Source organism: Rhamphochromis longiceps, linkage group LG3 (assembly GCF_057381845.1).
Source record: "Rhamphochromis longiceps isolate RC_006_pf linkage group LG3, R_longiceps_female_GT1.1, whole genome shotgun sequence".
Classification (NCBI taxonomy): Eukaryota; Metazoa; Chordata; class Actinopteri; order Cichliformes; family Cichlidae; genus Rhamphochromis; species Rhamphochromis longiceps.
In genome coordinates, this window is record NC_140559.1 from 39,055,514 (window position 1) to 39,070,522 (window position 15,009).

A 15,009-nucleotide genomic window follows, 5' to 3' on the forward strand; every position below is an offset into this window, starting at 1 on the left:
TTAAAAAACGTACGCTGGACATAGTGAGAGAGTGTTTTATTTATACTCATTAATGCTTTGTCAGACTTTAGACACAGCAGTAATGGCTGTGTTATTGTTGTTATTTAAGGTATTTGGGCAATACTGTCTTCTCAGTCTTCGTTTTCACCTTCAGTCCCTTCATGTAATACTTCAAAATACTTCACTTCATGTTGAACTTTTTTAAGCAGGCAGTTCCTGAGCGTACTGGAAACTTCTTGTAGTGTAGTCTTTATAGTGTCAGTGCCATGCTATAATTAAACCTGCTCTAGTGCCTTGTGCGCCCCACATGCTCACAATGCCACTGGTCAAAGTCACTTGTTCCACCCACACTGCTAAAGGAAAAGCAAGGTAGGTGCCTATGCAGAGTCTTAATCTAAAATAAGATATTAACCAATTGTAATCAAGCAAGACTCGTCTTAGTACAAAATTACAATAAGTCGTATGCTGCTGGTATTTCTAATCTCGTGGGAAATTGTTCTTACGAGGACGTTTACTGTCAAAATGAACTGTAAGTTGTTACATGTTGAACTCTGTGAAAAGGTGCAACAGACAGATGTTTGTGTCTTGACACATTCGTGTATTACAGCATTGCTAATAAGTGGCCTCCTGAACTTAAAGGTTTGTCATGATGACAATATTGACACACTTTTTTTAGGCTAGGTTGTGTTTTCTTTGCGTAAAAGACACTTCAGAGGTCATGAGGACAATTGATGCATGTCTAATGTTAAAGTGAATAAGTACAGTGGCATTTCCAGGAATAGAGTAGTCACACTTTTCTAGTGTCTTTATTACTGACTTATCCTGACTCTCGCTGTTCTGCCTTTTCTCTCTTTGTACAGTACACGTTGAATGTAAACATCTGGCGGTCTGCTCTGACACAAGCAAGTCTATAAGGTGACAGTGCACACAGCAAGACATTATGAGAAGAAGTGGAGCAAGCGGAAGAGAAAGTGCAACACATGTGGACAATAGTGGCATAAAAGAAAGCTCAAAAACTATTCTTCAAACACCAAAGCATATACCAGACTCTAAAGCTCAAGAAACTCCTCACGGCCTTTCTTCATGTCTCTCAGAGAATTCTGATCTTATCTCTTACAACTTCTCTTCACACTCAGACAGACTCTTCACTCACTTACACAACCTTTGCAAGGAAGAATTACTCCTGGACTGCACCTTTATCGTTCAAGGAAAATCCTTCCAAGCTCACCGGCTTGTTCTAGCAGCTATCAGTCAAACCCCAAATGCATTTTTAGGTTCAAAAGAAATGCCAGGGCTTGGAGTGGGAGAAATTGCACAATGTTTGACACCAGTTGGGTTAAGGGCTATCATGGAGTTTGCATATTGTGGACATGTGGCCATGGACTTGAGTAAAGAGCGGGTAATTGAGGAGGTTTTAAATGCTTCTCAATGTCTCCAGATGGAGAGGCTGAAAGAAAGTTGCATATCAAAGATCAAAACTTCTGCTGCAAAAGAGAGAGAGAAGAGCTTGGCTATCATCAGAGACATGTGGAAGAGAGGAGAAGGATGTGATGTCACAATACAAGCAGAGACTGGAGAGAAATATTCAGGTGAGGCCCAAACACTCATATATGGGATCATATATGACTTTACATGACTTTACAGTGGTAACAAATGAAAAGTAATCTATGAGGAATGTCCACTAGCTGACCAGTGTAGCCTTTGAGATTATGATGTAGGGTAATATGACCCGAACAAGGTTTAATCTCTTAACACCCAACAATGACACATCTAGAATTAGAATTAGAGCTGGGACTGCTTTTAGTCACATGCTGAAAAGGAAAATCCCCAGAAACTAGAGTATGTTACTTTTCAATTTAAGTTCCATACGTTCATACTGGCATTAAAGTTTTTCTTTTAAACAGTTTTCAATTATAGTGCTTTGAAAAGATTTCGATTGTTTTAAATAAATAGTTACAAGAAAATTCCCAAAGCATTTATTTCAGATCTGCAAATGCATACTGCCCTTCATTTTTATTGTGATCACTAAAAGAGAAACAAATACTGTTCTTAGATCTGGTCACATTTCATACAATTGTGGTCAAACGTTTCCATGAACTCATTATGGGTTTGCATGTCATGATAATTTGGGAGTTTTTAATGATTTCTTTCAACTGATCTTTTCCCAGAGTGGAATCATTGTATATCATATGTCTGTCATGAATTAAATTAAATGATTTTGGATTTTCTTTTATGTTTCTGGCTTAATTCTTTTTGGATATTTGACTACTCTTCTCAACAGAAGTGGTAGACTTCAATCAAATTAGTTGGTTTGATACCTGGCTTTAATTATTTTCAGTAGGGTTGAGCTCAGGGCTTTAGGTTACAAGACTCCATTTAAAGCATTACTCAAACGTACTGTTTTATAGCATATAACATGGGGTGTTGTATGTGTACAAAAAGTATATTGTGTATGAAGATGAATGTATGTTTTGTATGTAAAATCTATTAACTGTAGTAGTCAGTCAGTGTAGTTGTTCTGAAAGCAGTGGCATTATCTGTACACTCTGAAATGTATATCTGAACAGTATACAACACAGTATATTGTACTGTTGTATTATATCCAAAATAAATCTAAAATAAATTCAAACTTGTGCATCAAGTTCTTTTTTCCTTGAGTCACTAAAGACGCATGCTGCACAATTGTTCCACCCTGGAAAAAGAACAGTTCAAATAAATCATATAAAAGTCCTAAATTGCTATGACATTTATGTACATGATGAATGTGTGTAAAATTCTGACCACAACTGTAGCTGGTGTGCAACTATTTTACTCATGATAATCACATTCACAGAAAGGGTGACTGTACTACACGCTCCTCCACAAACTTGTAGATTTCCTAGAATCCTTTTCCCAGAATAGTTCATAGTGTGACAGTCAGCTGTTGTTTATGCAGGTAAGAGAAATGGAATGTCAATAATGTCAACACAAAGTAAATATATACACAAAATCATGTCATTTACTAATATAGGAATTTTTTTTAAATGTTAAAAATGTGTAATTTCTTGGTGACACATGCTGACCAGACATGTGCTGCTGTAAAAAGAAAAATTAAAGACAAAAAAAAAAGCATGACATAAACACAAAATGATCACCCGCTGTTGTTTTGAAGGAGAAAGTAAACTGGAAATGCATTTCCAGTATGCTAACACTAGGTGGAGTTAGAAACGTTTTCTTACCTTGTGTCTTTTTCTACTTTATCCGCATCTTTCTCTGTGACTTTTTATCATCTCCTGACTTTTCTCAGCACATCGTGTGGTGTTAGCAGCAGCTGGGGACTATTTCCGGGCATTGCTGTGCGGAGGGTTACGGGAGTCTTGCCAGGAAGTGGTGTGCCTGCGAGGTGTGTCGTCTTGGGTGATTGAATCCATGCTCTATTTCATCTACACTGGTCAGCTCAGACTGAACTGGAGTCGGATTTGGGAGCTTACAGATGCCATGCTTCAGTTCCAGCTGGAGGGGGCGCTGTCGCTGTGCATTGAGTTCCTGCAGGACAGAATGGATGAAAGCACATGTCTAGATGTGCTGGTCCTGGCTGAGACCTACGGGCTGGTCCAGCTAGGGCAGGCAGCCGAGGAGTATATTGCAGCCCACTTCCAGTGCGTCTCTTATGGGGAAAAGTTCAAGGATATTCCCTTTCACCTCCTTGACAAGCTTCTTAAGAAGGACTCCTTGTCTGTAGAGAGTGAGGTAGTATTTTTATTTCTGGTGGTCAGTCATTCTTTTTGTGTTTAGCTTAAATTTCTCATCACGTGTTCCTCCTTTCGTCTATCATATCTAACTTTTTTTTCTCAATTTTCTCAAATTTCTCAATCTTTTATCTCTTCCCAAGGTAATGCCAGGGATAACAGCTGTTATCCATGTGCAATGCAATGGGTTTGTAATTCATTTCATTTTTATTTATATAGCATAAAATCACAGTAACAATCATTTCAAAGCAATTTATACTGTAAGGTAAAGATACTGTTATAGTAATAACAAAAGGGAGATAACAACAATGAAACGGTCTACTTTGAGCAAGTGCTTGGAGAAAAACGTCTTTTTAAAAGGATGAAACCTGTGGCAGAACCAGAAACATGCAGCAGCTTATAGGCTTTTAGCTTCACAACTAATGTGCTACTTATGCTTACAGTTCAACAGCCTTATATAAAAGAACAAAAAATTGCAATAAGACACATTTATATTCAGTGCTGTTTTGGGGGTCTTTACATACTTTATAACTGCAAAGTTTGACCATTAAAATATTAATTATTTGTATTTACAAATGGAAGAGAATATACAATTAGCCTAATGTATTGCTCACAAAATGTTGTGTAGGTGACATTGCTCACAATTGTACACCATCCAAAGTGCAGCATTCAGTAGTTGTAACTGAAAATATTCCGTTTGTATATGTGAAAAAAATATAAATTATTATCTCAAATTTAAAATGAATAGATTTTCTTAAGGACAGTTGGAGTAGTAATCACAGGCTATTTATGCAATTTATTGTTTATTTTGTAAAATAATATTTCTAAAGCATTTCTCTTCTTTATAATTAGATTGTGGTGTTCAAGGCAGTAGTGAGCTGGGTGGAGGACAACCCTAAAGAGAGACTCCAATGCCTGTCCAGCCTGCTCCGTCATGTTCGGATCACACTCTTCAGCTATGCTGAACTTCAGGAGGCCCTTAGTTGCAGCATCTTACTCAGGAGCCCTGGTGCAAGGAAAACACTGGTAGCCCTCCAAAGTCTCATTGAAGGGGATTACAGAGGGCCTAAATATCATCCTCGCACCAAAAACCAGGTTGATACTCTTTTACTTCACTGATGTTTGGAATTCAATTAAAGCTATGTCTGTTTAAGCAATATTACCACTTTTCTTTAGGTCCTGGTTTTGGTAGGTGGGGACACTGTTGATGATGAATTCATGAAGAGGGTTCCCAGCCAGACCCTGTGGTTTGCTCAACAGTTCCACCGTGGCCCCGGTTTAAGAAGGAGCATAGAATGGAAACCATTTGCAAAGTTTCCTGAACCTGCGCGATTCAGACACTGTGTCTGTCTCTTGAACAACAAACTGTATGTGTTGGGAGGACGCAAATACTATGGAGCACTGGACATCCTCAAGTCAGCAGTGAGGTTAGTGTTGTGTGGGTCACAGATGTCATACAGACATCAGAGGTGTTTGTGGTTGATTTTGGAAAAGAGTTCTTCTTGTACGTTGTACACGTGCTTGATATATAAACTGTCAAGATATTAACAGCTTTGTTTGAGTTCAGAGCTCATCAACAGCACAGTCATTGGCAGAAGAGATTTTTTTTAAAGGGACTCACACAAACCCTGAACTGATACATTATGCAACTTCCTCCTTGAATGAATTGCAGAAATGTGTGTGCATGTTTGCGTAACTGCTGTGTAAATTTAGTTAAATGTAGCTTTTTAATCTGTAACTACAACTACATGTCTTTTACTCTCAGAACCTTCTGATCTAGTGGGATTTTCCTGCACATTCACATCTAGAGTTTACAGAAAAGACCCCCCAAAAAAGGAAATATCCAGTGAGGTCCAGTTGTCTGGGCAGATCTGTATTGAATCAGAATCATTGTTAATTGCCCAAGTTTAAAGCGAGAGAGAGAGATAAAAAGTGGGGAAAAAACAAGTTAGAAATTAGAAATTACACAAACTATAGTGCAAAACTGAGTAGTGCAATATGCATATGACTGCATGATATGAGTGGATTATTTCATCAGAGTGAGGGAAGTCTAGGGGCATAAATGTTCTTCAGGGATGTGAGCGCTCTGCAAAGATGTTTTCTGCCCATTATATAACCCTGGACCTTCAAAGGATCTGAATAGAGGGAAAATCAGTGCCTATGATCCATTCTGCAGACCTAATTGTCCATTGCATGCTGGCCAGGTAGTAGGGGTGGTGTAATGGTACGATTGACATTTCTTTCCACACTTTGGGCATTGTTTAAACATCACGGCCTACCTCAGTACTATCGCTATCATGTCACAGTGAACCAAAATTTCTATGGAATATATGCAGCACCATGAGAGTGGGTAAAATAAGTATTTTACACGTTACCATTGAGATGAAATTCTCACCAGATGTCAATAACAAGCCATCCGATCCATACATGCAAGAAACCACAGATTTTCATAAATTAGGTTGTGTAATAATGAGGAACTTTACTTTCTACTCAGGCTGGTTACTTTAGGTTCAGTGGTATAACATAGCATTTATGCTGGGAACTCAAAGTGGGCTGGAAGGAGTGCAGGTGTGTTGTTGTGGCTTCAATACTTCAGAGCATTTAGCTGGCAATACAGAAAAGAAGGACACTGAAGCAATATTAATTTCAAATCACATACTGGATCTATAGAAGATTTGCTTTAATAGATCTTGTATTTTTATATTGCAAAATGTCCTGCAAAACAAACTAAGCTATAGTTACTTTGTGTTATGCAAATGTTGCATGAAAATACTGGGTGGTGTTGTCCACAGTAAATGGGTTAGTTTCCAGCAATGTGGGGAATTTATTATGAATTCACTTTATTTTTATTGGTGCACAGGGGCTGGTCGGTATTAGGTTACATCAAGTGTAGTAGACTAATTTGTATTTACACTGATAATGCTTAGATTAAGTCACTGAATTACACCATTATACCAGCTTTATAGAGTCTTGTATAAAGGTAATGTACAGTATAGTGTCAGTATAGGAAATAGAAATAGGTCAAGATATCTTGTGAAACTGCTGTCTTGCCCCGCCCCAATTTCCTTTTAATTTGTGTGTTGTCCTCTTAAAACCTCTTGTGTATTGCGATTCTTTTCCCCATGCTGAGCTACTACACCGCAAACTGTGGTTACCCCACATGCTAGATCTCAATTTTACCCCTGATTGTAATGATTGTACTATGTTCCTGTGTAGGTGTGGAGGGAAAGTACATGTACAATGAAGGCAACAGAAAAAATAGTTATTTTTTTTACTTTCTTTCTGCTGGTGTCATACATTACAGATTAAACATGAGTACATTAATTTGAGTTTAGATTTGAATAATAGTTACATTCTCTTGTACTAATATTATTTTATTACAGTTTTAATATGGTTCAGTTGCCTTTGCATAAAATCAGATGGTAGAATTTTCCTATAAGAAATGACTTTTGCTGTATTTTCCTACTTTGAGTACATTTCATAGCCTATACGTTCCCCCTTTTATTACTAGAATAAAGAGGTTGATTCATTACTTCAAATTTTACTGGCGTATTTGTTAGTGTCATGAAACGGCTGTGGCAAGCAGGACGTAGGACCCAAAATGCAGGACACTCAGAGGAGTAAACTCAAAGAGGCTGCTTTATTGCAGTTACAGGACAGAACTCCAAAAACAAACCAACATTAGAGACTAAAACTAAACGCTAAGAAACCTGGAGGCAAGAGACTAGGGACGAGGAGCACGGAGGGAAACACACACAGTATGAGGGGACAACACGACACCCACTGAGTGAAACACAGGGCTAAAATACACAGCTGGGAGTAATCAAACACAACAAGAACAGGGGAGGCCAAACTAGACCCACTGACATGAGACAGACAAAGTAAAACAGGAAACATATCACATAGATGCGGACTTGACAAGGGGATACAGCTGACAGGGGAGACAGAGACAAAATCGAAGTTCAATAAGAATGCAAAACTCAAAACACCGGGTCACTGACCCAGGACTGTGGCAGTTAGTATCTATCTAATTTCTAAGTACAGAATATCTGTACTTTTTCCATCTCTGGCAATCAGAAAGCAATCCTGCTACTTAGTGCAAATTAGTATCAGCTGGCTCAGTCCTAACTGACAAGCACAATCCCATTTGCCTTAGGTTTGACCTGACACAGTGCAAATGGGAACAGCTCCCTGATATGTTGCATCAACGGGACTACTTCTCCGCACTGTGCCTAGATGGGAAGGTTTTTGCTCTTGGGGGAAATCGCAATGACCATCAATACCACGATGCTGTGGAATGTTACAGTCCTGAGGAGAACACCTGGAGGTGAATACATTAAGTTATGGCTTTTTTTATATTCATTGATATCTTATATCTTGAGCTCTTGTAGGAAGAATGTATTTGAAGCACTATAAAAAGGTCAGTTTAAGAGTTCTGTGTCTATCTTAATGGGACTAACTCCCCCCCCCCAAAAAAAAAAAAAAATCCCTTTCATTTGGCTGTTGTTGTCCTGCAGGCTGGCTCACCCTCTGGACACAGCTGTTTGTGGCCATGCTGCAGCTGTTCTGGATGGGCAGATCTATATTTCTGGTGGTTCTGACTCCCATCACCATTGCCTCTCATCTATGTGGCGCTACCATCCCTCCCGTGGCTGTTTTCCCAGATCACCCATGAGCGTGGGAGCAGGACGTGCAGGCCATACAATGTTAGCTTTAGGAAGGCGGTTGGTAGTAGCTGGAGGGCTACAGCCTCTCTGGATAGGCTTTGGAGATCAGCTCTTGTGTGAGCTGTATGACCCTACTCAGGACTCCTGGTCCTCGTTTCCCACTCTGCCTCGAGCTCATCTATCACCAGGAGGAACTGTACTTGATGGTAAATTGTATGTAGTAGGAGGGTCTTCAGCAAACACAGCAAGGGATACCAAGTGGGTGCATTGCTATAACCCCAAAGAGCAATGTTGGGAAAACCTGGGTGCTATGCCCTACCCATATACTGATCTGGCAGCTTGTTCACTGCCGTGCCCAGACGTGGTTAATCATCAATAAAATCTTTAAGTAGTAGTTGATTCTCTGTAGTGGTTCAGAGTGTTACATGCAAATCTGCTCTTGAAACTCAGGAGTCTGATAACAGACTATTGCACAGTAGAACAATTTAAACTGATCCAACAATGATTACATTTGCAAGCAGACAATAGGTTAGGTGTGGACCACATTAGTCAAGTCAAGCAGATTTTGATACTAATTCCTTCCATGAACCATAAAGGCTCTTGAAGCCCATCAGATAATTTTTTTTTTCCTTTTGTCAGTTTTTTTAAAATTCTGACACAGGTTTGCGCTAGCTTAACTGGTAGAAGTAATCAGAAGGTTGGTGGTTCGATCTCTGGCTGCTCCAGCATGCCAAGTATCTTTGTACAAGATACTAACTGTTAACTCTAAACATTGTTCTCTCCATGAATGGGTGTTTATGTTTGCTAGAAAGCACTTGCATAGAAAAACCATCGAAAAAAAGTTGCTTGTATGAGGCAAGTTGTGTAAAGTGCTTTCTATCTAAGCTTAGAGTGCTCAGTTACAGTAGAAAAGTGCTATATAAGAACCCTTCCATTTGCCATTTACACTATCTGAAAATGTCCTTGCATAACCTAACACCATAAAATGAATCATTGAAACTAATGAGTCAAGAGAGAAAATGCGAGAGCAAAACACGTGGAGTTGAGCTCAGATTAGATGTGAATCTGAGCTCAATAAACTAGTTTTCCAAGTAATCATTTTGTATCTTGAGCAGTTTCAACAGAAAGCTTATCAATGCTGCCATAAAGTAGCAGCCAGTGCATTTCAGGTGCATGAAAACGCATTTTCAAATACCACAGTGACACTGCTTCATTTAAAATACACAGACACACAAATAAAAACAAATGTTTGTAGGCAATGGATGTGATTATTTACCTTTTGCTAGTTTGAATCAAACACCCTCTGGCAGCACAAGCACACTAACATATTTTTGTATGCTTTTGCAAATATTTTGAGGTATTAATACATGTCATATCAAAGTATACTGTAGTATATGAATGCACTAACTTTTCTGTTTAATAACATCACAAGAAGACTAATAAAAATGTTGTGGCATTGCACATGTATAAACTAATTCTAATTTAATGTAATGCTTTTTAACATATTGATCTGAGGCCCAGATGTATGGAACGCCAGGACTGCCATAATGAATTAATTAAATACACCATTAAATAATTAATTAAATGTGGCAATAATTAATTAAAATTGGAATTAATTAATTAAATAAATAGTTATGACACATGTAATTAATTAATTATTGACACATTTAATTAATTATTTATGTATTTCACATTTTAATTAATTATTGACACATTTAATTAATTAATTATTGACACATTTAATTAATTATTTATGTATTTCACATTTTAATTAATTATTGACACATTTCATTAATTATTGACACATTTAATTAATTATTTAATGATATATTTATTTATTTCATTTTGGCAGTCCTGGCGCCTGGCTCTCATCATGAAATAATTTTATCTGTCAGCCTCACCCATCAAACTCAGGGGGCGGGGTTAACGCTGATCGAGTCAAAACCATTGCTTTGGCCTGGTGGCCATTGTTTCTAGCACACAACAACTGGCATGTGGAAGCTAACAGAACTGAGCTTTGAAAAACCCTGTTTGTGTGTTACCAAATACCGTTTTAATATTTTTTTAGCCGAGAATGTAGTGGTTTAATCTTCATGTGTCTGGTCGGTTTGTCAAGATACAGCCTCTTTGCAAAAGTGTTTCGATGATTTCGGAGATGTCTGCCCAGTCTCACGGCAAAGCGTGGGATACACCCGCTCGCCTCGTAAGCAATCCCACCGACAAAGCGCAGGCCCCGGTACACAGCTGTAGTAACCCCCGCTGACTTCTTTTACTGAGGTTATATTTATCGATGTTTTATTTCCTGATGTTCTTATGTGTCCTACGTGTTTCAGTCGCCAATTCTGAATTATAACTAACATTAAAAACATGTTTAAGGAGGAGAGAGAGCAAATAAATCTGTTTAACATCTGATCTTTGGGTTTTTGTTCAGTAATCAGCGTGACCTGTGTATAAACACATAAAAGAGATAACGTTGGTGTTTCCGTCATGTAGTAACTGCTGGCTTTAACTGTACAAAGGTTGTTCGACACTATGAAACACATACAGACTTCATGATGTTTGGCTAATATTTTTATTGTGAATATTAATCATGCTGACCTCGCTCTGTACACCACGCAGCGAGGTCAGCATATCCACGATATCCTCAGCTCCATGAGTTAACACAAAGTTTCCCAGCTGACTATCTAACTTCCAACTATTCCAGAGACGTGAAAATATACAGCATAAAGAAAAGTGTAAGAGACTCAGCAGCAGATTAGAATAACAGTTATACATTTAATAAATCACCAAATGAATCCAAGAAACGAGCAAACCTGTTCCGACAATTTGAATTTGTATTCCCTCAGCTGCAGACTCGCTGCTGTTTAAATGTTTGAAAAGGAAGATTAGATATAAAAAACGTCAAACATAGACTCAGTCTGCCTTCACATTTGATATGAGGCCAGCACGTATAGTGGCCTCAGCAGGCTATTACTGAAATACACGTGCTATATCTTAAACTATGATATAAACAGGGAGGTCCTATTAACATGTTTAGTTTTAAAGGACACCTTCCTGCCTTTAGTCTCATTCATGAGCAGTATTAGTTTTCTTCTAACATCCAGAAGTCTGCACAATGTGTTTCATAGTTTGTAACAAGCCTTTGACAGGTAAACATAACATGACCGAAAAAGCAAAAAAAAAGAAAAAAAAAAGAGAGAGAGTGTTGACATAAGAAGAGAAAATTCTCTCAATTATGGAGACAGACAAATGGTTCATTTATGTTTGATGTGTGTTTATTCCTCCCTAAATATCGTCGGTGAAGTTTGCCATGCACGTCAGATTTTCCTGCGCATTTTTATACCTCTGCCAACAGAGAGAGAAAAAAAATCACATTCTAACAGACAGCTGGTGCTTAGAATACAGTTGAATAACTATTAAAAAACAGATGATATTTAGATGATAGTTCAGTCTAACACATGTGCCAGTGAACCATTAAACGTCTGTGAAACTATGCAGTTATGAAACGTAACTTTAACCTCAGCCAAACCGATTTGCTCAGTTGTAAATAAAACAGCGAAGTAAACGTGACCCGACAGACAGAACCTGAGTGAATGAAGTCCAGCGTTTAACCACTGAGAGCTAAAACTCAGCTGAGGTTTGAAAGCTGTGTGCCGGTGATTGGACATCAGCCGCTGATGAAGCTGTTCGCCTATAAAGTGCTCTGTAAGGAAACGAGCTCCAGCAGCTCTGCGCTCGGGGAAAACACTATATTTACTTATCTTGTGCAGAAAAATGCGCTGACATTGCGTTATATCGAGCACCGGCTGCCCAGTTAAACTGTGACTATCACCAGGTAACGTAGGCGTGTTTCTTGAATTAGCAGCAGGTGTTAAACAGCTGACAGATGAGGAGGAGGATGCATGCAGGTAAACTGAGGGTCTGCTGAGCTGATCGCTGGTTTCGTGAGAAAAATGTCAGCTCGTTCTTTATGTTACAGAAGCACAGAGACACAAGACCAGGCGGAAAGAGACGATCGTTCGGTGAAAATGAGAATCTGCGAATGCAACATGTGGAACACGGAGAGTGGAATATGTAAACAAACCGGTTAACGTAACCCCCTCGGTGCACTCTGCATGCTAACTGTTAGCAGAGCTAGTGAAATCTCTGAAAACATCTGAGCGCTTTTGCAAACATGTTCTATGTTGACAACCTGACCAGACATACGTCGCGACATTCGCGGCTAAAACACTGTTAAAAGTGTAGCTGGTTAAAACTACACCACCACCATTGCTGCTTGTGATTTGATCTGCATTCTGGGATAACTGGCTGCCCCAAGTCTACACAAGCAATCGATTTTCTAGGATCGACCTGTTTTGACTTACTTTGCACGGCAACCAATCAAATGTTAGAGAAGCTGCATGGGCAGCGTTAACCCCGCCCCCTGAGTTTGATGGGTGAGGCTGACAGATAAAATTATTTCATGACGAGAGCCAGGCGTCAGGACTGCCAAAATGAAATAAATAAATATATCATTAAATAATTAATTAAATGTGTCAATAATTAATTAAATGTGTCAATAATTAATTAAAATGTGAAATACATAAATAATTAATTAAATGTGTCAATAATTAATTAATTACATGTGTCATAACTATTTATTTAATTAATTAATTCCAATTTTAATTAATTATTGCCACATTTAATTAATTATTTAATGGTGTATTTAATTAATTCATTATGGCAGTCCTGGCGTTCCATACAGATGAGCCCCCACTTGTGATGGTAGGACACACCCATACAGGTCAAAATCACAGCAGGCCCTGCTAAGGCCGTAACATGTACAAGAGAAATGACTCAACAAAGGAATTAAGATCACAGAGAATGCATCTGTATATGGTCCAGATGTCTGTGCTCCACCTCCGCCTAAAGATGCAATGAAATATTCATGTGAATTTACTGTTGTACCCAACTAATTCAATCAGTTTGCAGAGAGTTTTGTCTCCCATTTCTAATGACTGTATATTATGCAAAATCCTGCACAATTATGGACAGGCGCTATTTCAAATGTGTTTTCTATTTATGTTCAGTTTAATGGGATTAATGACATTTTAATCTTTAACTTTCATTCAAATGTTAAAAATACACATAAAAAAACCAGACATCCAAAAGTAACTTGACATTTTAGTTAAAATGCTAATTACATTAAAATTTCAATAGTCCAAATTACACTAAATGAGGTCACAGAACAGTCAGTTTTCTGCATTGTGATACAGAATTGGCCTATTTATCTGATGTTTCACACGTCTTCTTCATACGCAGCTTCCCAGCTTGAGTAACAGAATTAGGTTGCAAAAACAAACAATGAATAGCTCCATTTCTTTGTAGTCTGTTCTAATCATGCTATCTTTGACTGTTGTTTTCTTTTCATGCTTATTTTCTGTTTACTACTGATAAATTTTCTGTATCGCAAGCTGTTTTTTGCATCTGGAAATGCACTGTTTGAGGCATGCACATTTGCAAAAAGGAGGTTTCTGTGTTTTTGTCGTCTTTGAAGTGAATTAAAGTGGTATTACTGAACACCGCTGTGACCTGAATTCTATGTTTCAGCTTAGTCATAAGTGAATATTGACCTAGTAATGAAGAAGAAAAAAAAATAAGATAACAGCAACAAAAAGAAAAGTACATGTAGTCAAGGCATTTTCCATTTAAACAGTTTCCCAGTGTGATGTGACTATTTGTTTTTGTTTTATTGTACAAAATCACAATTGAAGCTACAATTTAATTTAATTACATTTTATTTATACAGAACCAAATCACAACAACAGTTGCCTCAAGCCGCTTTTACATTGTAAGTTCAAGATCACATAGGTCAACAAAAGTGGGGAACGTTTCTCCTGGAGCATTCGCATAGCAGGGTCAGAACTTGGCAGCAACAAAACAGCACAGATCCATGTCTTAGTGGTTTAGGCTGCTGGTGATAGTCATGTAATTTCCTCCACACACTTTGGGCCCCTTAATCGCAAGTGTGCGTCTTCTAAACCTAAATATTGTTGCTGACCATTTCTATCTCTTTATGATCAGAGTGTTACTGTCTTCTGGTGGTTGCTTTCAGCACATCACGAAGCTCAAAACATCTCAAACTGGTTTATTGAACACCACAAACAGTTTACTGTACTCAAGTGGCCTTCACGGTCATCAGATCACAATCCATTAGAGCACCTTTGGGAAGTCGAACCCAGCACCAGCAAGTGTTCTTTATTGTCTTATAAAATACCTTTCAGAATCAGATTTTCCGAGTTAATCCAGTTTGCACTGTTGTTGTGTACATTTCTTAAATCTAAGTGAAACTCATTTCCTATACTACTCTGGATTAAGTTCATGCGACCATTTTTTTTCTTTTCCTGTAACTGTACTGCTGCAATCAAGTACAGGTGCTCAGGGTGAACAGGAAACAACATACTCTAACTCATAGGTGTCAAACTGTCAAATTTAGCCTAATTACATTTGGCCCACGAAGCCATACCAAATTACTATTAGAGCTGGGCTACTGGTATTATACAGCTGATATATATATATTGTTTAGTATTAAGCTTTGCTTGTTCCATATTCAGTTTTTCAGCAAAACTTGTTTG

At 38.2% G+C, this 15,009-nt stretch overlaps 1 protein-coding gene across 1 annotated transcript; it reads left to right on the forward strand.

Annotated features, from left to right (window-relative positions):
* The first annotated feature begins 940 nt into the window (after positions 1–940).
* Positions 941–9,913, forward strand: LOC146674563 (kelch-like protein 33). The gene is made up of 6 exons (XM_085397072.1): positions 941–1,589; positions 3,287–3,729; positions 4,581–4,823; positions 4,905–5,155; positions 7,885–8,055; positions 8,246–9,913. Exons 1-6 carry the CDS (start codon positions 941–943, stop codon positions 8,772–8,774), a joined length of 2,286 nt encoding a protein of 761 aa, XP_085253198.1. The 3' UTR covers positions 8,775–9,913.
* The last annotated feature ends 5,096 nt before the right edge of the window (positions 9,914–15,009 follow it).